Source organism: Photinus pyralis, unplaced genomic scaffold (assembly GCF_008802855.1).
Source record: "Photinus pyralis isolate 1611_PpyrPB1 unplaced genomic scaffold, Ppyr1.3 Ppyr1.4_LG9, whole genome shotgun sequence".
Taxonomy (NCBI): Eukaryota; Metazoa; Arthropoda; class Insecta; order Coleoptera; family Lampyridae; genus Photinus; species Photinus pyralis.
This window is the reverse complement of record NW_022170878.1, coordinates 12,988,542-13,015,197: the sequence shown is the minus strand read 5'-3', so window position 1 is coordinate 13,015,197 and position 26,656 is coordinate 12,988,542. Positions and strand designations below refer to the sequence as shown.

The 26,656-nt window shown below is 39.6% G+C and overlaps 3 protein-coding genes across 5 annotated transcripts; 2 read left to right on the top strand and 1 right to left on the bottom strand.

Annotated features, from left to right (window-relative positions):
- Positions 1 to 187: 187 nt before the first annotated feature.
- Positions 188 to 8,642, top strand: LOC116181382 (F-box/WD repeat-containing protein 7-like). Its single transcript, XM_031501733.1, has 11 exons — positions 188 to 265; positions 558 to 703; positions 753 to 934; positions 986 to 1,084; positions 3,779 to 4,000; positions 4,051 to 4,377; positions 4,844 to 5,023; positions 5,077 to 5,258; positions 5,308 to 5,533; positions 7,991 to 8,201; positions 8,249 to 8,642. The coding sequence occupies exons 2-11, from the start codon at positions 574 to 576 to the stop codon at positions 8,515 to 8,517; spliced, it is 2,028 nt and encodes a 675-aa protein (XP_031357593.1). The 5' UTR covers positions 188 to 265; positions 558 to 573; the 3' UTR covers positions 8,518 to 8,642.
- A 1,107-nt stretch (positions 8,643 to 9,749) lies between these two features.
- Positions 9,750 to 17,123, top strand: LOC116180411 (staphylococcal nuclease domain-containing protein 1). Its single transcript, XM_031500382.1, has 10 exons — positions 9,750 to 9,908; positions 10,048 to 10,163; positions 10,218 to 10,360; positions 12,283 to 12,443; positions 12,491 to 12,661; positions 12,709 to 13,178; positions 13,231 to 13,431; positions 14,536 to 15,049; positions 15,097 to 15,864; positions 16,567 to 17,123. Exons 1-10 carry the CDS (start codon positions 9,864 to 9,866, stop codon positions 16,672 to 16,674), a joined length of 2,697 nt encoding a protein of 898 aa, XP_031356242.1. The 5' UTR covers positions 9,750 to 9,863; the 3' UTR covers positions 16,675 to 17,123.
- Positions 17,124 to 23,334: 6,211 nt separating this feature from the next.
- Positions 23,335 to 24,006, bottom strand: LOC116181019. Of its 3 annotated transcripts, none has more exons than XM_031501242.1 (3): positions 23,697 to 24,006; positions 23,488 to 23,648; positions 23,335 to 23,436 (listed from the first exon to the last, which is right to left on the bottom strand). In XM_031501242.1, exons 1-3 carry the CDS (start codon positions 23,981 to 23,983, stop codon positions 23,414 to 23,416), a joined length of 471 nt encoding a protein of 156 aa, XP_031357102.1. In that variant the 5' UTR covers positions 23,984 to 24,006; the 3' UTR covers positions 23,335 to 23,413. The 3 variants fall into 3 exon arrangements, with proteins under 3 accessions (XP_031357102.1, XP_031357100.1, XP_031357101.1); XM_031501240.1 differs by having other exon boundaries at positions 23,707 to 24,006; XM_031501241.1 differs by having other exon boundaries at positions 23,488 to 24,006.
- Between the last annotated feature and the right edge of the window lie 2,650 nt (positions 24,007 to 26,656).

Sequence of the window (26,656 nt, the reverse complement as noted above, 5' to 3'; positions counted from 1 at the left end):
TTCTTTGTGAATCACTATTTAGATAAGTTTAAGAACAAATAACTAGTCACGTTTTTATTACTTTATTAACTTACACTGACTTATTCCAGTAACGGTCGTATTTTTCCGAAATACCCTGTTGAACATCGCTTTGTGATACGTGAGTTACAAAACCGTAAGGGAACATGAGACACGTCCACCGCTCATGCGCATTATCAGTTGTCAAAAGTATCAAAGAAAACAGTGAATTGTTGAAGGATGGCCGTGTACATAATTTTTTAAAAAGGTAAAATCAATTACCTTTTCCAATTAAACATTCCCTTAAATCCTCTAATCATTCGTATCTTTTTCTGCTACAAATCTCTGGATTTCCCCAAAATTTAAATCTTGAGGTTTTGTCTTGTTTTTATTTTATACTTTTATAATTTTGATCCTGCAATTTTGAAAAGCTAGTCACCTCGCGACTTTCAATTTTTTCCGAAACACGCCGTCCGCCCTTCGGCTGCGAAGGGGGCGTTAAATGTTTTTGGTTATGTTCTGCATGTGCATTTCGTTAAGATTAATCCGCATCTTTACAGAGCGCAGCGAACTAGAATGGCAGAATCATGTCCCCTAGATAACGATAGCTATAATAGAGAATCGGACATTTCGAAACAAGACTGCACCAGTCCAAGTCCCACGGAAACGATTTGTTTGGAGTCGCTCTGTAGTGATAACATACCGGGTACGTTTAGACGCGCTTCCTCTCGCCCCCTTAACGAAATGTTGTTTAGGTACGTCTCAGCTTTTAATTAAAGAGGACGTCGCGGACAGAGAGGAGAAGGCCACATTCCTTAACGAGTTAGGTTTAGGCGAATGCGACGAGAACAGTAACGATAATGTCGACTGTTGGGAGGACTGCCTCGACGCCGACTACATGGAGGAACATCCGTTCGAGTCCGAGTTAGCGGACGAGGTTTGAGCGCTTTCCGTTTACCTTCGTTTTTTGCTAATTGGGTACTTATAGGACGATCCGGTTAATAGAGAGGATACGTTTGAGGCTTTCTCGATTACGCATAATAATATTCGGGTGGACTCGCTCAAAACGTACTCTAATAAGTCTTGGGTTTGTATTTTACCGTTTAAAACGGGTTATGCGCATGTTTAGATTAGGAATGTCGCGGGGCTCCTTTTTGCAAATACTTGGGATTGACCAGTGTGATAATAATAAAGAACTTTATTAGGCAAATAGACAAAATCAATACAGTAAAATGTTAATAACTAAATGTAATTTTAAAGGACATTTATAATGAGGGTTTAGTATCCATTGGACATCTATCCTTCTAAATAAAAGCCATTAAGGTTAATTGTTTTAAAACAAAAGGTAACAAAACTAATCATTGTAAATAAACAGGTAATAAAACAATTATTTTATGCTATGAACAGTAAGATCAAGTAATCATTTTGAATAAAATCGTGTAAAACAAATGGTATCAGGCAATTGTTTTAACCGCTAACAAGTTTTCTATACTGCATTCATTATAAGAAGGTAGTAGATGGCGCTGTGTTTGAAAATAAGCGCACAGGAAAAATATAAAACAGCACCAAATTATTGTAAAGTATAAATATCCAGCACTGCAAACAGAATCTTTGACATTAACAGTTAATGACACTTCAACAGTTTAGGTGGCAACAGAAACTACTAGCTTGCAAAATTCGCCACTGTTTTTTGCGTAATAATGACCTGTGTTTTAACCAATCACACTCAATCTCAAAGTGAATACAGTATAGTACATTTACTAGATTTTGTTAAAGAGCGAATGAAATTTGAGGATCACCATTGACAATTTCTGAACAATTTCAATAATGTTTTATTTATTTAAGTCAGAAATGAATGGTTAACCGCCCCTATAACCTGATGCCCTCGATATCTTACTACCCATGTAAAAGCAAAGAATACTTAATAAATTACTCTTTGGTAAAAGGTAAAAACTACCTGTTCTAGATATTTTATATAGAATCCAGTGGTGTAGTTAAAGAAATTGTTGATCCATTGAGATTTGATCCAATATTGGTATTTTTTTAAATACATCACCCCGTATATCTTATTGTCAATTGTTTTGGATTAAATTTTATCCGTGGACTAAAAATAAAAAAACCTTATTTTTTACGGTTTTTAAATAGTAGGTGATGGATTCATTGAGATTTTGTTTTGTTTTTTTTATCCATGGTAAATAAAGCGGCCAATATCAGTCAATCAAAATGGGTGGATTTTGCAAAATTTCGGTGTTTTCCGGATATCACCGAGAGTAGTCGGAATTTTTTAAGTTTCAAAACTGCATTTTGTTAAGCATCAAAGTACGCAACTTTGCCAAATTTAAACTACCTATCTCACAGTTCCCGAGGTCCCCATAGTGGCCCTCGAATTTGAATCGGCCTGTATAAATAAAATAGATAGTGATACATCAATAAGGATAGTACCAAGAATGCAAAAAATTAACGAGTGTTTTGCATTTAAAAAATATCAACATTGTATTAAACCTCAATAGAAATTGTACTAGTCTATTTCCGCGTGTAGGTGTAACAAACCTAACCTAATTTTTGACTCATCTACGTAAATAATTAAAGGCGGAAGAGGGGGAGGGCACTTTCACTGTCGAGGTGTACATACCACCATAAGTCGTACATACGAGGGTATTTGCACCTGAATAGAAATCGTACTAGTCTATTTCCGTCTGTACGTGTGACAAACTTAACCTAATGTTTGACTCATCTACGTAAATAATTACAAAGCGGAAGGGGGGGAGGGCACTTTATGTCCTCACAGTATACTAGTACTGACGCTGCTCCATCCAAGGACGAGATTTGACCTTTGCAATAAAACTAGAAGGCCTAGACAACATTTTATAGCGTTTGTTTACAAGATGGCGACGATGTTTCAATTTTTGTAAACAAAAAATGTAGGGGGCGCATGACAAATACGTAACGTGGTAACTTGATTCTCTTAAATGAGGTTTTAGCAAATACCTTAATATATTAATACAGGAAACTGACCCGGTCGCAAATTACAGCGCCACGACGTTGCGGTAGGAAGTGTCAACAGTAAGCTGTCATACTTGGTTTAAACTTTAGTGATGGTTTTAGTGCTTTGTGTTAGTTCTTGTTATGGTTAAATTGATAATGTTGAGGTATAGTTATATCACATATCTTAGATATTAAATAACCTTGCTCCTTAATTTTTCGTCATTCAACACCGGGCCGTGTAGATGTCGCTCTTTTCGATGTTTCGCTTTATTCATTGAGAAAGTACCGCAATCATCCGCCATTTTTGGGCAAATTTGCTGCCAACTTAAAAAAATTGACAAATAAAGTCTGAATAGCTGTAATTTTTTTATAACCTAACTTCATAGTACTGTCATGTTTTATAAAAATATATACAGATATCTCCGAACAGTTGGAACAATCCCTAACATTAAAGTTACTAGAATCTGGTAACTTCCGCCATTTTTGGGCAAAAATCATGCGTTCTCTCTCTAACACACGAGCCCAATTGATTGATGGATTAGTATATTAAGGTATTTGGTTTTAATTAGAGAAGAGTATTTCCAAAAAGGTACCCGACTGTCCAATTTTACCGGGTATGCAGAACCCGCGAAAATTGGCACTAGCGGCATCTGTAGTTTGGATGATGAAACTTAAGTGTTTAAAAGCAGTATCTGACTAGCTAATGATAACGTTATAATCTTCTCTCTGATCCTGTTTTTATACCTTCATTTGCTTTCAGTAGCTGTAATTTTCGTTAATCTAATTACGCTTGTAGAAAAAACGAAAACTGGATGTACATAATGGATTTCCCTGTAAGAAAATCTTACCGGAGAACCAAACGTCGAGTTCCTTGTTTTACAATCGAAAGGCACACACTTCCAATTCGTCTTCGGACGATTCCACGAATTTTTGTATCGATAAACTAAAAACACGTGCGCTTATACCGACGAAGGATAATCCGCCGCCGGAAATGGCCGATTGGCTGACGCAGTTTCAGGTACGCCGCCCTTTACTCGGTAATTTCCGGCTAATCGAAGCGTTTTGCAGAGGTGGTCGAACGCCGAACGTATACTGGCAATCGACGGACTGATCTTACGTTGCGATCCGAGTCAGGTACGTCACATGATGCAGGTGATCGAACCGCAGTTTCAAAGGGATTTCATATCGCTGTTTCCGCGCGAACTCGCTTTATCCGTCTTACGCCTTCTAGAACCTTGTGATCTATTACGTGCCGCTCAAACTTGTCGCAGTTGGAGATTCCTCGCCGATGACAATCTTTTGTGGAAGGAGAAGTGCAAGCAGGTGGGCATCGAGGAGATTCCGAAACGTAAGGGCTCGCCTCGGTCTCCCAGTAATTCGTCGTCGCCGTGGAAGGTAAGCGGAAACATTAAAGGCTTTGTAAAACTTTTCAAAGATTTTGGACGCTCTGACTTAGAGTTTACAGGGTCTTCTAGTGCATTTCCGGAACTTTTTGGTTTTTTCTGGAACATAAAAATGTTATACAGGCGTGGGTAAGCGCCGATGGAGTTCTAGAAAAGACCTTGATACAAAATTGTCCGTGCGAATTGGGGTTTTTGAAATCTAACCGCGAATGTTCGCTATCTGCATTTCGCCCGCCAAAAAAACCGAAAACGGAACCAAGCGAAGCCGTCCTCTTGTAGACCTCCATATACGCGAAAGCCCCCTCCGATGCGACGATTTTTAGAACTAGCAACATCGCTCTCATCTCCCGACATACTTTCGTTCACGTTTACTATGAAGCGGTCCGAAATTTGAAAATTTTAAAAATGCAAAGCGGCCACCCGTTACAGTACTACTACTGCAAATATTCTGTTTGTAGGCGGCGTTCATGCTACACCACGCCATCGAAATGAACTGGCGCAGCAAACCGATACGGCCACCGAAAATGTTAAAAGGTCACGACGATCACGTAATTACATGCCTTCAATTTTGTGGTAATCGAATCGTCAGCGGCTCCGATGATAATACGCTTAAGGTCTGGTCGGCCACCACGGGAAAGGTTAGTATTTATTTTATATTTGACGTCGGAACGCTTACCTCGGTAATTTCCAGTGCCTACGTACGTTAGTGGGGCACACGGGCGGAGTTTGGTCGTCGCAAATGGCCGGCACCGTTATAATTAGCGGAAGCACCGACCGTACCCTCAAAGTTTGGGATTCGGAGACCGGCGTTTGCATTCACACTTTGTACGGGCACACTTCGACAGTGCGCTGTATGCATTTGCACAAGAACAAGTCTGTTTTAAAGCGTCTCTTTGTTTAGAAATTTAATTTGGCGTTTCAGAGTCGTGAGCGGATCGAGGGATGCCACCCTACGAGTATGGGATATCGAGACCGGCGAATTTTTGCATGTGTTAGTCGGTCATTTGGCTGCCGTTCGGTGCGTGCAGTACGATGGCAAGCTGGTCGTGTCCGGCGCTTACGATTATATGGTGAAAGTGTGGAATCCGGAAAGGGAGGAGTGTCTTCATACACTACAAGGTCACACCAATCGGGTGTACTCATTACAGGTAGTAGTACTAGTCATATAGGGTCGGTTCTGGACTAGTTCAAGGTAATTCGCCACCTGACCTTGGTAAGTAGTCAATGTTAATTTCAAAGGTCACGTGAAGGTGACCTTGGGGAGTAGGTCAAATGAAGGTGACCTTGCGAAGTAGGCCAAGGTGACATTGGGAAGTAGGTCAAGGTCACCTTCACGTGACCTTTGAAAATAACATTGACTACTTACCAAGGTCAGGTGGCGAATTACCTGGAACTGGTCCAGAACCGGCCCTATATGACTAGTGGTAATGACGGAATTCTGTCTCTTTTGTACCGAGGCATTTCATATTTCTAAAATGAAATTTGGAATAAATAGCTTCTCCATTCATCCCCGCTTAACGCTCGGTTAATAATTAATTGAACATGTGTTGGAAAATTTACAGGATGTTTCATTAAAAACAAATGCCAGTGGAAAATCTTAGCAACCTGATATTCATTGTTTTTTCTGATTTTACGAATAGGTTAATCACACATCCAAGTAAGGTATCTATTTTTATTTTGGTATGTTGTTTAGGCTTATACTGGTAATTTATGGAAGCGGCGTGGTGCTTGAAAAGCTTCATTTAACGGTTACAAGTCTTCAGTACCCTCGTACAATCCGGTCGTACTAGACATACGTTCGTTCACGTTCGCTATAAAGCGGTATATGTCTAAATTTTCCTATGTTGAATAAAATTCAAATTCAAAACCAAATTTTTGAGACGGTAAAGCGGGAGACGCACTGTAAAGTGTTTCATTTAAAATCTTGACCTCATTCCAAATTTCACTTGGATTGAACAGATCTCTATGATTACCTAGTAAAAGGTCTGAGGTGTTAGTCGAGTTCCTTGTTGAATTCCTAACCCCAAATGATCACAATTTGGAAGATGAGGGATCGATCTCATCTTCGCTCGGGTGCTATACTGCATGCGTTATAAGAAGGTAGTAGATGGCGCTGTGTTTGAAGATAAACACACACAGGAAAAATATAAAACGGCACAAAATTATTGTAAAAATAAATTACCACCTTACAAAATTCATCAGTTGTTTTATGTTTCATTGTGATACTGACTCATGTTTTAACCAATTACAGTGAAGGTTAATTGTTACGTAACGAGATAAAAACCACTATCGCGACTACGTTAAGTTGTTCTTAAACTTATCTAATAGTGATTTGATCACAAAGACAAACTATAACGAGATCTTAAAACGTTTAATAGCTATTTATATATCAAGTACATAAACTGGGTCTTTATGGACGAGCCGTTTATTTAGCCGAGCGAGGCACAAATAAACAAGGCGAGTCCCCATAAAGCCTATTTATGGACGCGATATATACAAAGCTTTATGTACGACTGCAACAACCCTTAAAAATGAAAATTTCACGGAATTCAATAAACGATAAAATCTATACACGGTGTCCATTCTTCGAGTGCCACTATGGGGATCTCACTTATCTTAAGAGATAGAAAGTTGGTTAAGTGAGGGCAAAGTTGCCAATTTTCGTGCCGAATAAGAATCTGAAATATCTCCAATAGTTTTGAAGATATCGCAAAAAAACGAAAATTTCTGATTTTCGTTTTTAATTTTTTTATGATTATCTAATCGTAGTAGACATTTCTAATTAACACATTATTCTGACACTTTTTAATGGAGATTTCAAATATGGCATCCTGTTTTTAATAACAGTCAAGATGACAGGGAAACACGTGACAACTTTAGTTTTTCTTATGGGCGCCATTTTGAATTTTCACATTTTGAGATTACGTCTTTTTTTCTCTTTACGATATATCACACATGGTGGTTCAGTATCACATGTTTTCTAAAAATACAATTTTTAATTTTTTGAGAAGAGTGCTATGTAAAAAGAAAACGTTCATTTGTTGTGAACAAATGTTTGACAGTTTGATCCATCTGTCTGGTTGCAGCGTTGTCAGAGAAGTAGAAATTCGATTTTCATCTGAACAGAATTGTTCTTTTCAGATTCTTATTCGACACGAAAATTGGCAACTTTGCCCCCATTTAACCAACTTTCTGTCTCTTAAGATAAATAAGATATCCATAGTGGCACTCGAAAAATGGACACCGTGTATATCATTGACAACAGAGGTCAAGCATTTGTCAAGTATTTCTAAAATACTTGAATTGACCTTGGATTGACACCTAAGTACGACTGTCACATTGACAGGTGGCCGCTTTACTTTATCATTATGGACTAGGCCATAATATTGCAAATTATGGCCACTAATTGCGACTGTAATCACCGCATTATCAAGCAGTCGTACATAAAAGTTTATTTTATAAGATTTCAATCTAATATGACCGTGACAAGACGTTGACAATTTCTGTCTGTCCATATACATTCTACACCTATGCTTTCTCCCGCTACCTTCTTAAACTGACTACAGTACAGTCGTATTATTACATCTCTAACGTTGTAATTTTAGTTTGATGGTGTGCACGTGGTGAGCGGATCTTTGGATACGAGTATTCGCGTTTGGGAGGTGGAAACGGGCGCGTGCCGACACACGCTGATGGGTCACCAGTCGTTGACGTCGGGAATGGAATTGCGCAATAATATTCTCGTCTCGGGCAATGCGGATTCGACGGTGAAAGTTTGGGATATTATTTCGGGACAGTGTTTACAAACGCTTTCAGGTGAGTTTTTTTTAACACGATTTTTTGTCTAACCCCCGCAATTTTAGGGACCTACAAGCATCAGTCGGCCGTCACTTGCTTACAGTTCAATAAACGTTTTGTGATAACTTCGTCGGACGACGGCACCGTTAAGTTGTGGGACGTACGTACCGGCGAGTTTATAAGAAACTTAGTGGCGCTCGATAGTGGGGGCTCGGGCGGTGTAGTGTGGCGTATACGAGCTAGTGACACCAAGTTAGTTTGCGCCGTCGGTAGTCGTAACGGAACCGAAGAAACTAAACTTTTAGTACTCGATTTTGACGTTGATGCCAGATAGCTAAAAACAGGCGTGAATGTGTCGAAAGTTTGTTACATGTGCTCCCAATTATAAGTTATTAACAACTGCCATATTTATAAAAGAAAGAGAGATTATCTATCGAATAACAGCAAACTTATTTTATATGACGGCGTTTTATTTTTTCAGAATGTTACCTTAATTGAGAGTACAAACTGAATATAAATAGAATCAGCATTGAATCCGATTTGTCAAATCAATCTTCTGCATGAATGCATGTGTGTGTAGGGAAAGATGTATTTTTTTCTTATTAAGTTATTGTTATTTTTTGTAAATAAATGCAATTCGAGCAGTATACAAAAGTCAACTTGTATAAGACCAGTGCAAGGGTATAGCTCCATCTTTCCATTTTGCACTTTCTACCAACGGCCTCCTTGAATTACTTTAATGGTAGTGGATTTGGGGATTAACATAAAGAGCGGTAGCTTGCACCTCCCCCATATCCTTAACGTAGGATCGTAGATGTACCGTTAGAATAGTAAAAAAAATCGATCGTTAGAAATACTCCAGCGCATCAGATTAAAGTAAGGTGGGTCACCTACATGTTGAAAAGCGCGCACTGTAATAATCTGACGATTTTAGCGTAATTTAAGGAAGTGGGAGGATCACAAACTTGCAAAAATACTGCCCTATCATAAGGGGGAACTGAACCAAGAATAATCTCGATCTGATCGGTTGGTATGGGAAGGGTAGGAGAATGTGAATTGTGTAAATGCGAAATTTTATTATGTTACCCTCGAGGCTAAACATTTTGTAGAAGATAAATGTTATCGGGAGTATGATTTCCGGAGAATTGTGTTAAAAGCGGCGAGGGTTTAAAATGGCACCCAGCAAGGATTCGAGAGGTATCCCTACTCATATTCTCATGGTGGTTTACTGGAAATGGAAATGATACGGGGATCTCGCTTATCTTAAGAGAGAGAAAGTTGATTAAATGGGGGCAAAGCTGCAAATTTCCGTGCTGAATAAAAATCTGAAAAGAAATTTGAAATATATATACAACGACCAATATCGGTATACAGTAATCGCCTATTGGTCGTCGACGTTCTAGTTTGACGTCATCATTGATCACTTTCAATATTGAATTACCGTGGGTATATCCCATTTATTGCGAAATGTTAATTTCTTTTTAATGTTCAAAACAACTACAAATGACAGGATGATATTAAGCAAATAGAGAATTCCGCATTAAAGTGCAAGCCATTCGAGCGTCTACCTTGGTATTCGTCGATTGGTATCACTTTCTCCGATCACGTGACTGTTGACAAGACAAGAAACGACTTTTATTACGTCCTTTTCGCAGTGAAAACGTGCATGGCTCAAACACGATGACGACCCAACAAATTCAACCAAAGCGTGGAATTGTCAAACAAGTAGGTGCTTTAATCGCTCATTACCCAAGAACGAATTAGAATTAGAGTTTCATTAATTATACCCTCGCCTTTTGCCCAGTTGGCATCAAATTCGACTTTCTTTACATATGGAGAATTAAGTAGGCTATTTACCGTGTAGGTCCTTTCCGGTGACTCCGTCATCATAAGAGGCTCCGTCGGCGCTCCACCACCCGAGAAAACTATCGCATTTTCGAGCATCACCGCGCCGAAACTCGCCCGTCGCGGTACCGACTCGTAAGTGATCGTCGTCTCGACGAGAGATCGCCTCTCATAATCGTAAACTTGCAGAGTGGACGAGACCCGTGACGAACCTTGGGCGTGGGAAGCTCGCGAATTTATACGGAAGAAACTCGTAGGGGAAGAGGTATGGTTTACGTCCGAGAAACCCGCGAATTCTACCCGCGAGTACGGCACGGTGTATTTGGGCAAAGGTAAGCGAGTGTTTTCGTCCTCTAGACGTTTTGAAACAAACAATAATTGATTCATCATTTTTTTTTGTTTTCCCTGATATGTCTAAATCCCCTCTGAGGGCGCCTAATTTTATGCAACCAAAATAGCTTCTTAAAACAAATGAAGATCTAGCTGTCATATAATGTTGCTTTCCAGAGACTTGCTATAACTAGACTGCGCTTAACGTATCTAAGGTGTTGTCGACACAGTATGCAACACACAATGCACCGCGGGGCAAAAATCGGCAATATAATGAAATAAGCTGTTATTTTAGATGTTCCGCTCGTGATTAGCTCGAATTAGTACAGATTAGAACATATAAATTTCTGTTAACAATAAACCAATAAACTTAGGTTAACTTGTGCCTATCAACATGTACTCTGTCGATAAATTTTTAAATAATATGCTGATTTTCAATGAATAAAAGTTTAAAGGGTCATTGGATCAGAGCCATTCGAAGAGAAAAATGTACTGCCACCATAGTGCATTTGCGGGGAATGAAGCCGATTTTGGAAAGGTACCGACGAAGGTGTTAATCAATAATGCAATACCGAGCGTTTTCGGCTTTCCCATTCATTGATTGAGAAGTCTGATCGAAAAAGTACAAATTGTTTTGGATTCTACGCACCAAAATTAGTGAGAAAAAGTGTTTTCCCGAGAAATTTTGGTGTAGTCGATTTTTGGTAAAAAAGGAAGGTTATACACTGCCTTTTTTGAGCCCCCAAGAAAAAATTGCCTCGGATCGACCCGGAAAAAAAATTTTCTTATAGAATGTGGCCTGTAGAATCCATAATTTCGAACAGTTCCAAGATTGGGCTACTAGTTCAAAAGTTACAGCCCTTTGAATTTTCTTTCGAAATTGGTTTCTAGTCTATAACTTTTGATTGAGAAGTCTGATCGAAAAAGTACGAATTGTTTTGGATTCTACGCACCAAAATTAATAAAAAAAAGTTTTCCCGAGAAATTTTGGTGTAGTCGATTTTTGGTGAAAAAGGAAGGTTATACACTGCCTTTTTTGAGCCCCCAAGAAAAAATTGTCTCGGATCGACCCGGAAAAAAACCTAGTACGCAATTTTCATTAACTCCGAGTACCTATAAATGAAATGAGCATTCGGTGTTTTAAAAAATTGTTACCAAAGCTGATTTGCGCTTAAAAGTTTATCTTGTTGGCTTAAATTTTGCCAGAAAGATTTTTAATTCACCCACTCGGTACCTCAAAACCCGGACTACCATTGATAACCCGCCCGGATGCCCCCTAAACTAGGACAAATCCGGACAGATGGCAACCCTAAATCCACATCACACCGCGTTGTAAACAAAATGGTTATCAGCAGTCTAAGAAAAATAAATAACAGTTACAGCCCATTTGGGTCTTTGGATATATTGAGTCAAAATTCGCTAAATAATCATATCTTACTACTTGCATCTTTAGTTTCAAGAGTATATTCTCCCATACGCGTTCACCACCAAAATACACATATAAATCAAATTAGGACTAGAGTAAGGCAGTTATATACCAATTTAATTCAAATAAAATACCAATAAATTCGATTATAACAGTTAACAGTTATATGTTATCTTTTTTTGCTACTAAAATTTAGAATAAACATGGCTAAAGCAAGCTGCAGAACGTACGTCTGCCCCGCGATGAACAGTTGGTTGCCTATCCTATTTTGACAACAGGCGTTTATAGTAAAATCTACTTCTTGCTTTTGCTTTCTTATTTTTGTTCTTGTGCGATGTTCTTCAACTGAAGAAACAGTTGATATTATCAATTGGTATTTTCTGTGAAGCCAAAGCCACTAATCAAATTAATATGTGAGCCAAATCTTCTTTTGTTTTAAGAGGTTATTTCGTTTACATGACAGTAGACAGGAAAATATCACCGTATATGTTTTTTCAGATTTCTCCTCGGCCGAAAATGTCACCGAATCCCTAGTGTCCGAAGGTCTGGTAACCGTAAGACGTGAAGGTATCAAAACCACACCCGAGGTGACCCGACTGATCGAATTGGAAGATGCGGCGCGAGCCAGTGGTAAAGGGAAGTGGTCGGGCAATTCTGCGGTAAGCCACCTCTTTGGTTGCGATCGTAGACGATCTTTCAATTTTAGGAGCACGTGCGCGACATCAAATGGTCCATTGAAAATATGCGCACGTTTATCGATAGGCAATCGGGGAAGCCGATCAAGGCAGTCATCGAACACGTCCGTGACGGATCGACGGTCCGCGCCTTTCTCCTCCCCGACTTCTATCATATTACGTTAATGATTTCGGGAATTAGGGTGAGTATTTGGCGGGTGTTGAATTTGGTTTTGAGTTTAACGTGCAGTGTCCCGGTTTTAAATTGGATGACAAGGGAAGACCGGATCCGTCGATTAAGGTCGCGTTCGCCGAGGAGGCTCGATATTTCGTCGAGGTTCGTCTGCTGCAGCGCGATGTGGAGATTATTCTCGAGTCTGTCAACAATAACAACTTCGTGGGGACAATCGTGCATCCGAAGGGAAACATCGCCGAGGCACTTCTGAAGGAGGGTTTCGCGAGGTGCGTGGATTGGTCCATGGCGTTTATGAAATCGGGCGCCGATAAGTTGCGTAGCGCCGAACGGAAAGCGAAAGAGGCTCGTTTGCGGCAGTGGAAGGACTATCAGTCCACGTCGCCGCAGATCACAGGTAAGGAGAAGGAGTTTAGCGGAACCGTGGTGGAGATTATGAACGGCGACGCTATGTCTATTAAACTTCCGACCGGCCAAGTCAAAAAAGTCTTCCTTTCGAGTATTCGTCCGCCGAAGGAATCCGGTCGGTAAGTTTTATATCGTGTCATTTTTCAACGTTTGATTTGTCGTATTAAACAGCGCCGCTGATGAGGAAGGTAAACTTCCAGCACGACCCAAAGGATTTCGTCCTCTCTACGACATTCCGTTCATGCTTGAGGCGAGAGAATTTTTACGCAAGAAACTAATCGGGAAAAAGGTGAATGTGGTAGTCGATTACATTCAAGAGGCGCGTGACACTTTTCCAGAGAAGATTTGCGCAACCATAACCATCGGCGGAGTGTAAGTTAATAGAATTATTGATGTTGGTAGGTATTAACAAATGACTAAACTGCGCCCCCTTATCTCGCTTAAGTACCTGATGGGCCCTTTATGTGTTGTAAACTTTGTTTCTAAAGTCTCGGCCATCTTGATACATGACTGGTTCTTAAATATACAGTCGACAATACATGCCTGACTGTTTATGCAACCCACCATACACACAAATGTGGCAATGTAACCAAAAGAAACTGCCTAACCGCAGCAAAGGTATTTTTTGCTAAAATGTACTCTCTGTACATATCATCCTTTTCATTATAAGTAAAATTATGCATTTTTCTACTAAATTGAGCTTATTCAGTATTCACACAACAATTCAACTGACAGTGGTAAACAACATAAATTGCTTCGGTCACAGCACTCTAAAATTTAAATCCATACTCATCTTGTTTCCTCCATAGCACACTTATTTTAGTTATAAAGAAATAAATCTTAAGATGTGGGTATAAAAATATATCACTGAATTCAGAATAAAATTCTCCATCCAATAAGGAAATGAAAAAAATATAGTTCCATTCAAAATAACAAAGTTGGGGTTGTGAACCACTGGCTGACAAAAATCATTTCCGTGCCGATTCAAGTAGTATTATAAAATAGAAATCGTTTACTAATTTAATTGTCCTCGTTAAAGTCACTAAATATAGAAAGTATCTCAATCCATTGGGCTCGTGTGTTAGAGGGAGAACGCATGATTTTTGCCCAAAAATGGCAGAAGTTACCAGATTCTAGTAACTTTAATGTTAGGGATTGTTCCACCTGTTTGGAGTTATCTGTATATATTTTTCATTGATTTTTATAAAACATGACAGTACTATGAAGTTAGGTTATAAAAAATGACAGCTATTCAGATTTTATTTGTCAATTTTTTTAAGTTGGCAGCAAATTTGCCAAAAAATGGCGGATGATTGCGGTACTTTCTATATCTAGTGACTTTAGTCCTGACTGAGCTTAGGTTCGGACAGCAGTGTATTGAATACTAAAGATTTTCGTGTAGAATAAAATCATAATAAGCGCATTAGGATTGTCCTCTACCCTCTTTCGTTTAGATTGATGTTGAATATATTTTAGGAACGTAGGAGAAGCCTTGGTGTCGAAAGGATTGGCCACTGTAATACGTTATCGGCCCGATGATGATCAACGAAGCTCTCACTACGACGACCTTCTTTCTGCGGAAAACAAGGCCATCAAATCCCAGAAAGGCATCCACGCCAAAAAAGACATTCCTTCCCAACGAATTTTTGACATCGATGCGGCGAAAGCGAAACAGTACTTTCCATCGTTTCAAAGGGCGCAACGAGTGGACGCGATCGTTGAATTCGTCGCGAGCGGCTCGCGCATGCGCCTTTTCATACCGAAACATCACTGCTTGTGCACCTTCCTTTTGGGCGGAATTACCTGTCCGAGAGCCGCCCGTTCCGCTACCGTAACCGCGCCCGCGAGCGAAGCCGAGCCGTTCGGCGAGGACGCCCTGGCGTTTACCAAGGAACATTGCATGCAGCATGAAGTTCAAATACAGGTCGAGTCGCAGGACAAGGCGGGAAATTTCATTGGAGGTCTTTGGGTCGATAACCTCAACATAAATGTAATTATCCCACTTCTGAAATTGGTAATTTTTCTAAATCTTCGCAGGTCGCATTAGTCGAAGAGGGATTCGCCGCCGTACATCCAACTGCCGACAAATGCGAGTACAATCGCCAACTGAAGATTGCGGAGGATAACGCTAAACAACAGAAATTGAGGCGGTGGAAGGACTACGTCGAGGTACACGAAGAGGAGCAGCAAAGAATCGCGGAGGAACAGCAGAATTTGGAGCGAAAGCCCGCCTACGAAGAGGTCGTTGTAACCGAGGTGACCGCCGAGGGCACCATTTTCGTTCAAAGCTGCCAACAGGGACCAAAAGTGGAGGCGCTTTACATGAAATTCAGGCAGGAATTCAAATCGAGCCCGCCTTTACCCGGCGCGTATACGCCGAGACGTGGCGACATTTGTGCAGCGAAGTTTGCCCTCGACAACGAGTGGTACAGAGCAAAGGTGGAGAAAATTCAAGGACCAATTATCACCGTCTTTTATATCGATTACGGTAACAGAGAGACTTTAAACGTTAGCAGTTTAGCAAGTTTACCCGCCGCTTACGCGAATGAAAAACCGTTCGCCACCGAGTACTCGTTGGCGTGCGTCACTTTTCCTAAAGATCCCGAATATCGCGATCTCGCCATCAAGTGCTTGCGCGAAGACACCATCGGCACGCTGCTGTTGAACGTCGAGTATCGCCCGCAAGGATCGCCGCCCGCCGTTACTCTGCTCTCCGAAGGGCAAGATCAGGATTTAATCAAGACTCTTGTCGGCGAGGGCTTGATGTTCGTTGAGGATAGACGGGAACGTCGTCTTAAAAGTTTGGTACGTCCATTCACATTTTTATTTGGATATATGGTTCGCTAGTGATATTTATTAAAAAGTAGACATGACAAAATCTCTTCTGAAGGACGCCTAATTTTATGCAACCAAAATAACATCTTACAACAATTGAAGATCTGGGTGTCATATTAATTAATTTGTGCTCCTTAAACTGTCACTATACTAATTGATAATGTCAACTCTTTCTTTAATTAGGAACATCGGACACGAACGCAAATAAAAATACGGAAACCAGATCTTTATTTTTTTTAGGAATTTGGTTGCATAAAATTAGGCGCCCTTCAGAAGGATTTTGTCTTAAAAGTAGACATAGGGAAAAACAATGCAAATAAATCCCTCTCTACTTGCTAGTAAATATCAGGGCTAACCTGGCTCAGTTTAAAGTCACTAGATATAGAAAGTACCGCAATCATCCGCCATTGTTGGACAAATTGCTGCCAACTTAAAAAAATTGAGAAATAAAATCTGAATAGCTGTCATTTTTTATAACCTAACTTCATAGTACTGTCAAAAATATATACAGATATCTCCAAACAGGTGGAACAATCCCTAACATTAAAGTTACTAGAATCTGGTAACTTCCGCCATTTTTGGGCAAAAATCATGCGTTCTCTCTCGAACAAGGTCATTTGACTCTTGTGAAATGAAAAAAATGCGTTCAGTTTTTATTTACGATATTTCTAGATTTCAGAGTACAAAGCAGCTGAAGAGGAAGCTAGGAAGAATCATAGAAACATTTGGGAATACGGCGACTTTAGGGACGACGACGCTAAGGAATTCGGGTTAAATTAGTACGGGCTCGTCTCCCAGAACAGAGCAACGCTTACCTACTGCATTATCTTTAAGTTTTAGTTACGTTTCACTGAAATTCAATTTTCACGAACATTGCCTTTTACGTACTACAGAGAATTTATTGTATCATAATATAGAATATCGAAAACCGTACTAGTCATATGACGATATGCGATAAAAGACAACAGATTTATTTACAATTCATATCATTGTAATTATATACATTTACGCTGTTATTTTATACGAATCCTCCGTACTAATTATTATATTTATTATGGTGAAATTTTAATTGTATTTGTAAACGATTTTTGCAACTTTGACGCGAGTTATCTACAAATTTGTTTTGTAATTGTTCTTATTGTGGTACCGGTTTCATTGATTATACCTTGCCAATTTAAAGGTGTGGATGTAGGATCTCGCTCTGTTTCAATAAATTATAGAAAAATTTAGTAACTGCTCTTCTCGAATAAAAATATCATTCCAGACTGTGATCAACAATTGCAAAGGACGGGGTGTGTACACATGGGCGCCACCAGGAAGAATATTTGGGGAATTTTGTTCTCTTTCTGATTCTGTTAGCCTGTTAGTAGTACAGTTGGTAGTATTACAGTGCACAGAGCATGCCCAGGCATCTTGCGAGTCCAGCATCTATAATAATTGATTTATTATGCATGTACTGTATTCATTATAAGAAGGTAGTAGATGGCGCTGTGTTTGAAGATAAGCACACACAGGAGAAATATAAAATTGCACCAAATTATTGTAAAGTAGAAATATCCAGAAATAAATCTTTGACATTAACAGTTAATGACACTTCAACTACCAGCTTGCAAAATTCGCCACTCGTTTTATGTTTCATTGTAATACTGACTCTTATTTTAACCAATCACACTGAAGATCAAAGCTTCCCTATGCTTTCTACCGCTATCTTCTTAAAATAAATACAGTTTTTATAGATGATCATTTGGTAATTTTTTGCCTTTGTCTCCATACCAAATAGCCTCCAGCACTCTGCAGGCTTGGACAGTTTGTCCAAGTGGGTAACAGTTATCTGGAACCAGAGAGGGTGCAGAAATTTAGGTTAAACAGGGTCCTATCCTTTTTTAGCGTATGTTCCTCAAAGTGAAAAATCGCTATTAGCTGCACTTTGTCGTCCGTCACACGTACTCCTACACCACTGAATCGATTTTGGTGATATAGGGCGCATTTGAAAGGGCTCGGTCCAAGGATTCCGTGCATTTTTTGGTTTTGCGCATGCGCAGTGTCAAAAATTTAGATTAACGCATGTACAATGCTTCGAATAAAAGTAAAACTAATGCCCATTTCAAAATTTGTATGTTTTTGTATACGCTCCACCATTTTTCATTAAACTTTATAGACTTTGACGATAGGCGGCTCATTTGAAAGAGAATGGGGTAAGGATCTCGTGCCTACCGGTATTTTTTCGTGGTCCTAGCATTAATATTATTAGGAGGAAAATACGTATGTTTGCATAATGACTTTTTAAACTTGTTTTTACTATAGCTCTGAATCTAGTTATAATAATATTTATTCGTGATTTTGCTAAAAAAAAGAAGCTTAACACAAGTCAAAGAAATAGTTATATTATACATGTAATAAGTTAAAATGTGTCTTTAAGAAACTCGTCCGTACTATAGTAGGCAATTTTTGACAGTTTTCTTTTAATAACGGCAGGGAATAGTTTATAATTTAGTTTTTGCACGTCACTGGGAACGTGAATGTAGAGTTTAACACTTATAATAGTCCGGTCCTGCAACTTCCGTCTTGGTGAGTCGATGCTGCCTTGTCTTTTGACATATACTAATGAATTGACAAGGCAACGTTAGGATCCCTAAATTGATAAATGCTTGTCGGCGATATAGTCCATATTCTGCATTTCCTTTGGATAGCAAAAAGACGCTTAGCTGCAGGAGAATAGTGGTCCTAACACGGAGCCTTGTGGTACTCCTATTTCTGCAATTATTTCGTCTGATGTATCCCCATTAAAAGTCACTTTTTGTGTTCTGCGTGAAATGTAGTCTTTAATTAATTCGATTGATCCTGAGTTAAAGCCGTAATTTTCCAATTTGTGTACCAAGGAGGTGCAAAGGAAAGGGGGAGGCTTTGCTGCTGCCTGGTCGGGTTCCTCTTGGAAATAGAATATAAAGTAGATCTGCACTGTCCCATAGTTTCAGACATGGGCCGTTGGTAAATGAGATTGATAAAAAAAAGGAGAAAAAACCATCACCCGGAAAATCACACACAAATCAATTAAAAACGGCTAATGTAATATTCATTCGCAGCTGTAATTTCTTGCACCTAATTTTAAGTTTAACTTTTGCCCGAATTACGATAATTGGTAGGCGGGCGCACTTGAATAAATTAGTGGCGGGTTTACGAGTAAGCGGCAGAGCAGAGTTACAGCGACCATGGACGAATCCGAAGTGATTCATTTCTTCGACTATCCGAGACGCGTTGCGAAACTAACGGGACTAATACTAACGAGGGAAATAAGCAGAAAGGAACTGGTATGGTCTGCGATCTGTCCGACAATGATCAGTCTTTACAGTATATTGCTGATCTTTAGAGACTGGACTCAGAATGAGGACTTTGAAGGAATGTTACACGCTGTGGGAATGGTTTACAGTAAGTGCCCGCTTAAAGGCTGAGGATTTAATGATAGTTCTTGCAGTGCTGCCACGAATCATTCTGATGAGATTTCTCAGAGCTCGGTTCGCGGATATTTTGTATTCGCTCGAGGAAATCAGGTCGTACGGCGCCGATCGTCGAGATGATCTCAATGGGGTGTTGCAAAAGTCGGTTGTTTCACTGGTAAGTCGCGTGTGCCGAAGGTGCCGTCGATAATTGCCGTACTCACAGGGCAGGTTTTTTTTCCCGTTTGGAGGCGTGAGCGTAATAGGAGCCGTGATCACCTGGACCTATTCTCGTTCGGAGGGACAGCTTCCCTTCGGCCCGATCGCAAGGTGGGCGATGGACTACAGCTTTGTCGGTTGCTTGATATTTCAAGTGGTATCTTACATTCCGTTAGGGCAGGAATACTTCATGACCGATGGGGTAAAAATGTGCGTCTTGAAAAATCTGGCGACGCGGTTTCGATACTTGAATTTGTGCTTTAAAGACGTCTTGCGTTACGCAAAAGAGGAACAGTCTGCCAGAGATAAGGTTGACATTGATACCATCGATTCGGGCAGTGTCGACTGGAAGCTATTGCAGAAACAGTTGGGAGTGGCGATTTCGTATCACAATGCCCTTATCCAAATCGCCAAGAAAGTAGAAGAGATATTTAATAAGACCGTATTGATCACTTTCATTAGCGTGTCCTTATTGGTATGCGTACTCCTGTATCACATGTCCCGGGTAAGCATTTCCAATGCAAATCACAGCTACTAATACAAATTTTAGCTTCCAGTAACCCATCTGGACTACTGGAAATCAATCTTCTACATTTTTATGGTTTATCTGTGCTTTTTCCTGGATTGCTACCTTTCGCAGCAGGTAATGGACGAAAGCGAAGATCTGACCAACGCATGTTACGAAATCAACTTCGTCGGCACTAACCTGAAGTTTCAAAAGGCGCTCGTCATGATCATGACCAGAGGACAGAGATCGATTACTTTCACAATTGGAAAGTTTGCGCCGCTCTCGATTGTCGCAATTGTTATAGTAAGACAAACGCGCCCTGCAAGTGTTATACTCTAAAAATCCTAAATTACAGATTGTGAAAACGTCCGTCTCTTACTACATGTTTCTGCTAAACATGAAGGAATAGAGTAGCGACTACGTATCTACATTTATTGCACATAGCACAATTGAAGGCGAATATTTACATTTTATCACATCTTTTATGCAAACTACAAATGTTTTGTAGCAATTTGTTTAGTCATTGAATTGATAGTTATAAATTCAATGGTAGTAGCATAATAAAGGATTTTGCTTCCACCAGGATACAGTAGAAAGATTGGACTGGTGGTTACAGTGAAAAGCACCCTGGGAAGCGGCGCAACTTCGATTTCGCTAAGCTTCCTAAACCTGTATGGGTAATGCTTAAAAAAAAAAGGTAATAACTGCCTTTTTTTGAGCCCCGCAAATAAAATTGTCTCAGATCGACTCGGAGCAAGAATTTTCTTATAGAATGTGGCCTGTAGAATCCATAATTTCAAACAGTTCCAAGATTGGGCTACTAGTTCAAAAGTTACAGCCCTTTGAATTTTTTTTCGAAATTGGTTTTTAGTCTATAACTTTTGATTGAGAAGTCTGAATAAATGGCAGTTCAAAATGTACGGAGTCTTGCAAGATCTGTAGAGCATATTGTAGTTTAAAGGACCGGTTTTTGAATAGATAATACAATAAGTACTAGTGCGCCATCTCCATGGCAATCGATACACTTTCTATCAATTATAGTTATACAAGTCTAGTTGAGATGTCGCCACGTACGTACCTTCTTTTAAAATATTATTTGAATTTATGCGATTAATAGCAACGTTGCACTTATTATTCCTTAAATGCAGTGCCGTTTTTAAGTTTTTCGGGGCCCTGGGCCATTCGTTCGTGGAGGCCCTCCTTACCCTCAATAAAAACGGCAGATTGGGGAGATTCAAGCAAATCTCTAATTTGAATATGGGCAACCCGATATTTGGGTAGCCTGGTTTGTAGGCAACAAATCATGCTCAATGAACAGAAAACATTTATTTTTGCAATTCGTAACTTCTTATGGATAGGAGTTTATTTAAAGCCCTTGGAAGAACAATTTCAATAACAGGTGCATTAAACTGAACCGTTTTACAACAATTTTCACGCGAAGATCGCACAAACAACACATTTTTTCGTGATTGCAAACTGCGTAACACTTTTGCCTTATTTCGCTGCCAATTTCACTACCGTTTCTATAACTGTAGTTCTATCAAATAAACTCTAGGCTCATTTCTTTAAAGAATAGCTTTGCACCATCGCCAGCTGCTGCAATCAAGTAATTGTTCCGATTTTAACCTTGAGAAATTTGAATTGCATTAGAATGAGTTTTCTGCGAGTTCTCCACGGTGTCCTCCTGTTTTGGTTACAAAGCATTTCCCTTTTCAATTTGTGTTGTCTGAATTCAATGCTAACGTTTCTCATCCATCGAGAACTACATGTCTTCGATTGCACGACCCAGAGCGAACAGTATCATATTCCACAAAGGTTGAGTCTGCCGCTTTCCTGTCACTCCCAGTAGCCAGTTCCCTAATTTAAACCTGTAAGCGAGAAAGGAATGATAACAAAGTTTAATTTTTGACTATAAAATAATCAAACATTAATTATACATTTGAGGTTAGAACTTCATATATCTATGGTTTTTAAAATCTGCGCTCTGACATCTAACGTTAGTTTCATAAAGTACATTCAAAATTAGTGTGGCGACATCTTTGAGGTCTAAGTTCCAACTAAAATAATGGTGGTAATAGAGTGTCCTTCATTTAACTGTAAAATGTTAGTCCCCAATAATAAAGACCGATGTCAGCACATTGTATTCTCCTTTGATTCCAAAAACTCAGGCAAGGCTATAAACATTTTGGGATTTGTGCCTTTCGCCTTTCGCTGTCAAAGGAGTAAACCACGAAACTCGAAAATTAAACATTTCGCTCCTGTATTATATCCTATTCCTTTGCGCCATAGCGTTTTTGGAATGCCAAAGGACAGGACGGGTAAACGGACGGCCTTCCGTATACCTCTTTGGTATACCTAAATCTAGATTTTTGACGATTTTAATAAAGTATCTGTTCGCAATACACGAGTTAAATCGCCATAAAGGGCTACTAGTTCAAAAGTTACAGCCCTTTGAATTATTTTCTAGTCTATAACTTTTGATTGGGAAGTCTGATCGAAAAAGTACGAATGGATTTGGATTCTACGCACTCAAATTAATAAGAAAAAGTGTTTTCTCGAGAAATTTTGGTGTAGTCGATTTTTGGAAAAAAAAAGGAAGGTATAACACTGCCTCTTTTTGAGCCCCGGAGAAAAAATTGTCTCAGATCGATCCGGAAAAAAAAGAATGTACTAGAATGTACGAGATGTGTTGAGCAATTGTAGTCCTATGTATTAGCAATTTTATCTGCTCTATAATTTTTCCGCCTTCGGTTTGGGTATTTCACCCCTTCGCACTTGGACCCTTGAATCTGAATCAATGGAATTCGTTCTGTAAGGGAGGCAGTTTGTTAAAAAATCTGAGGATCCTCTCCGGCTGCAACTTGCTGGTTTACTGCGAAGTGCTATTGCAACCAAAAGCAGGAGTTGTGATCTCTTTTCGGAGACAGCCGCACACCAGTCTTCCTCCTTGAAGCAGATGCGACCATGTGTTATTCTCAGCTACCCTGGTTTTATCGAGATGGTATTCCAGGGAGCTTCTACCGAGTGGTAACAACGAGCTGGTCTCAGTCTTTTGAAAACTGGTTAAGTTCTTAGACTGCCCTAGTCAATGGGCAGATTCCCATAGACGTTTCCCCTCTTTTCTGAGCTGGCTTCTTATCACTCCTCCAGCTAGACTTGCTGGTGCCCTACAGCAGGGTTGCGGACCGAAGACTTTTTTGTGGGTGGGGTCTGAAAGGGCACCTCTAAAAGGGAAAGCTTCTTGAGGGTCCAGAACCAGAGAGGAACAAAGTTTTTTAACGATGTTTAATGATTATAAGGATTGGGGCAAGTTATAAACGAAAATATTGTAAATATGAAATGTTGTTTTAACACTGTACTAACTCTCCTGCAGTTTGATTCCTAAAAATAATAAAAGTAGCTTTGAAGTAGGCACCAGAGATGGTTTCTTACCAAACCGTTCCAATGCGTACGTATTATTCTTTGGGTCAATCTTCGTATGAGGAGGCGTTTCGATTGACTCCCAATGCGTGTATGTAACAATAAAGGTAACAATATCGACTGCGGCCGTACAAACCAAATATCCAGCGACAAGTTTAGGTTCAAAGACTCCGCTATCAAAAACATCCATGCTGATATCGGGCAGGTAATTTATACTGTACCCGAATATACCAGCCAGCAAGATTGTAATACAACTGTTGTAAATTGATGCTATTATTAACGGAAGCATCAAATCTGGATTTCTCAGGCACGCTCCACAAAGGAACGGCAAAAATGTGCACGCGGCCAACAGCTGAAATCCCATGAAAATCCGATTTCCTCTTCCGATATTCACAGCGCTGACCTTTCCCAAACCGAACAGGTTACTTAGGATACTTTCATTGAGCAAGACGCTCAGCAATTTGACGAGAAAGAAAAGTATTCCAATTGATATTACAGCTGGCCTCATATTGTAAACTTTTGGAAAAGGCACGTGTTTGACAGCAACAAATGAAATATACCCAGGTACCTACTGGTTGATTTTTCAGCGAATGCGTGCAGGGGGGAGGCTTACCAGAAAGAATAATCCTTAGAATCATTAGGTATTAGGTAGCTTAGTATACTTTAGATTGAGTAGATGTAATAGCAGGAACACGTGAACAATATGAATAAAAAAAACAGCCAACCTCCACCATCTTTGGTTTTAAAACCAAGAAAGAATTCGCCTCGCACGAGGTGATTCGGAGTTTGGTCATTGGTGAGGTTGGATTAGAGTATAGGTACTAGTTAGGTTAGCTCAAAAGTCTTGTATCGGGAGAATATAATGTGCGAGGAGATTAAGGTTAGGAAAAATTTTTAGTGAGGTTAGGTTAGGGTGATAGTTAGGTTAGGTCAAATTAGTTTGCCAAAATTTTAGACGCCTAAACAAATTTGACCTAACCTAACTATCACCCTAACCTTCAATCTACTCGCACATCATATTCTCCTGATACAAGATTTTTGAGCTAACCTAACTATCACCCTAACCTAACCTCACTAAAAATTTTTCCTAACCTTAATCTCCTCGCACATTATATTCTCCTGATACAAGATTTTTGAGCTAACCTAACTATCACCCTAACCTAACCTCACTAAAAATTTTTCCTAACCTTAATCTCCTCGCACATTATATTCTCCTGATACAAGATTTTTGAGCTAACCTAACTATCACCCTAACCTAACCTCACTAAAAATTTTTCCTAACCTTAATCTCCTCGCACATTATATTCTCCTGATACAAGATTTTTGAGCTAACCTAACTATCACCCTAACCTAACCTCACTAAAAATTTTTCCTAACCTTAATCTCCTCGCACATTATATTCTCCTGATACAAGATTTTTGAGCTAACCTAACTATCACCCTAACCTAACCTCACTAATTTTTCCTAACCTTAATCTCCTCGCACATTATATTCTCCTGATACAAGATTTTTAAGCTAACCTAACTATCACCCTAACCTAACCTCACTAATTTTTTATCCTAACCTTCAATCTCCTAACCTAACCTCACTAAAAATTTTTCCTAACCTTAATCTCCTCGCACATTATATTCTCCTGATACAAGATTTTTGAGCTAACCTAACTATCACCCTAACCTAACCTCACTAAAAATTTTTCCTAACCTTAATCTCCTCGCACATTATATTCTCCTGATACAAAATTTTTGAGCTAACCTAACTATCACCCTAACCTAACCTCACTAATTTTTTATCCTAACCTTCAATCTCCTCGCACATTATATTCTCCTGATACAAGATTTTTGAGCTAACCTAACTATCACCCTAACCTAACCTCACTAAAAATGTTTCCTAACCTTAATCTCCTCGCACATTATATTCTCCTGATACAAGATTTTTGAGCTAACCTAACTAGTATACTCTAACCCAACCTCAGCAATGACCAAACTCCGAATCATCTCGTGCGAGAACAACCAGACCATTTAGCAGTTGAAGGAGGTGGTTGGAAACCCCTACAATTTTTGGAAACTACACACCTAAAGCATGAATTTACTCTATGCCTAAAGGCAAGAATACTACTCTTTGCCTGAAGGTGGAACTGGAAAAGGCAGCTTTTATAGATTCCTCTAAGTTGTTATCTGAGTGAGAACCTGACGAGAACTAAACGGCGCTTGGCGGTGCAGAATTCCTAGGCAAAAGTAGGCAGCTGTCAAGAGGAATGGGGGCGTAGGAAGTCCTGTACAGGTAGACAAGATTCCCGAAGTCCAGAAATGGCCCAAGAGAAAGCACGGAGAGGTACACTAACATCTAACATAATTCTTAAAAGGACACGGGGAAAGCGCAGAGTATAGCTAGTAAAATGGCAGTTAAAAATGTACGGACAAGATGAGATCTGTACTGCATTTGTACTTCAATTACCAGATTTTTGAAAAATTAGTGGAAATATAAAGGCTGCAAGTGCGCCATCTTCTTGTTAATCGCTACACTTTCTCTCAGTGTATAGTTTTAGTAGTTTCGTTGAGATGTCGCCACGTACCTAACTTCATTTGAAATTGCTTTTGAATTTATGCGATTAATAGCCGCCTTGGACTTAGTTTTCCTTAAATTGCACTTCAATAGGGACGGAGACTTGCAAAATCTGTAGAGCAATTGTAGTTCAATGCCCCGGTTTTTGATTAATTAGTTTAAATGTAATATCATTGATAAATTTAATGATGATATGTACAAGTGCGCCATCTCCTTGGTAATCGGTTGCCATTCACAGGGGAGTCCGACCATCAGGCAGCACTAGGCACACCTAGGGCGCACTTTCTTTCGCAACCAGTACGTAGCTCTTCTACAAGCCCATTGTTGTGCAGGTGATAATCCTTCTATTCAGTTTTACTGTCCGAGCCCGGTTGCTTGTTGCCACCTCTTACTCGTCCTTCTGTCAACCCAAGGTTTTTGTGAGGCGTCTTTCTGTTTTACAGCAAGTTGATGGCTTATTAAAGAAATCGCCCCTTACAGTGCTGCAAATTGCTCTGTAAGAAGGTTCTTTCGTCCATCACTGATGTACTAGGTTTTCTCTTCGCTTAATGATGCCGACGGTTCCGACGCCAAGAAGCGTCACACAAGCCAAAAGCTCCTCGACCTCTGATAGCGCCGC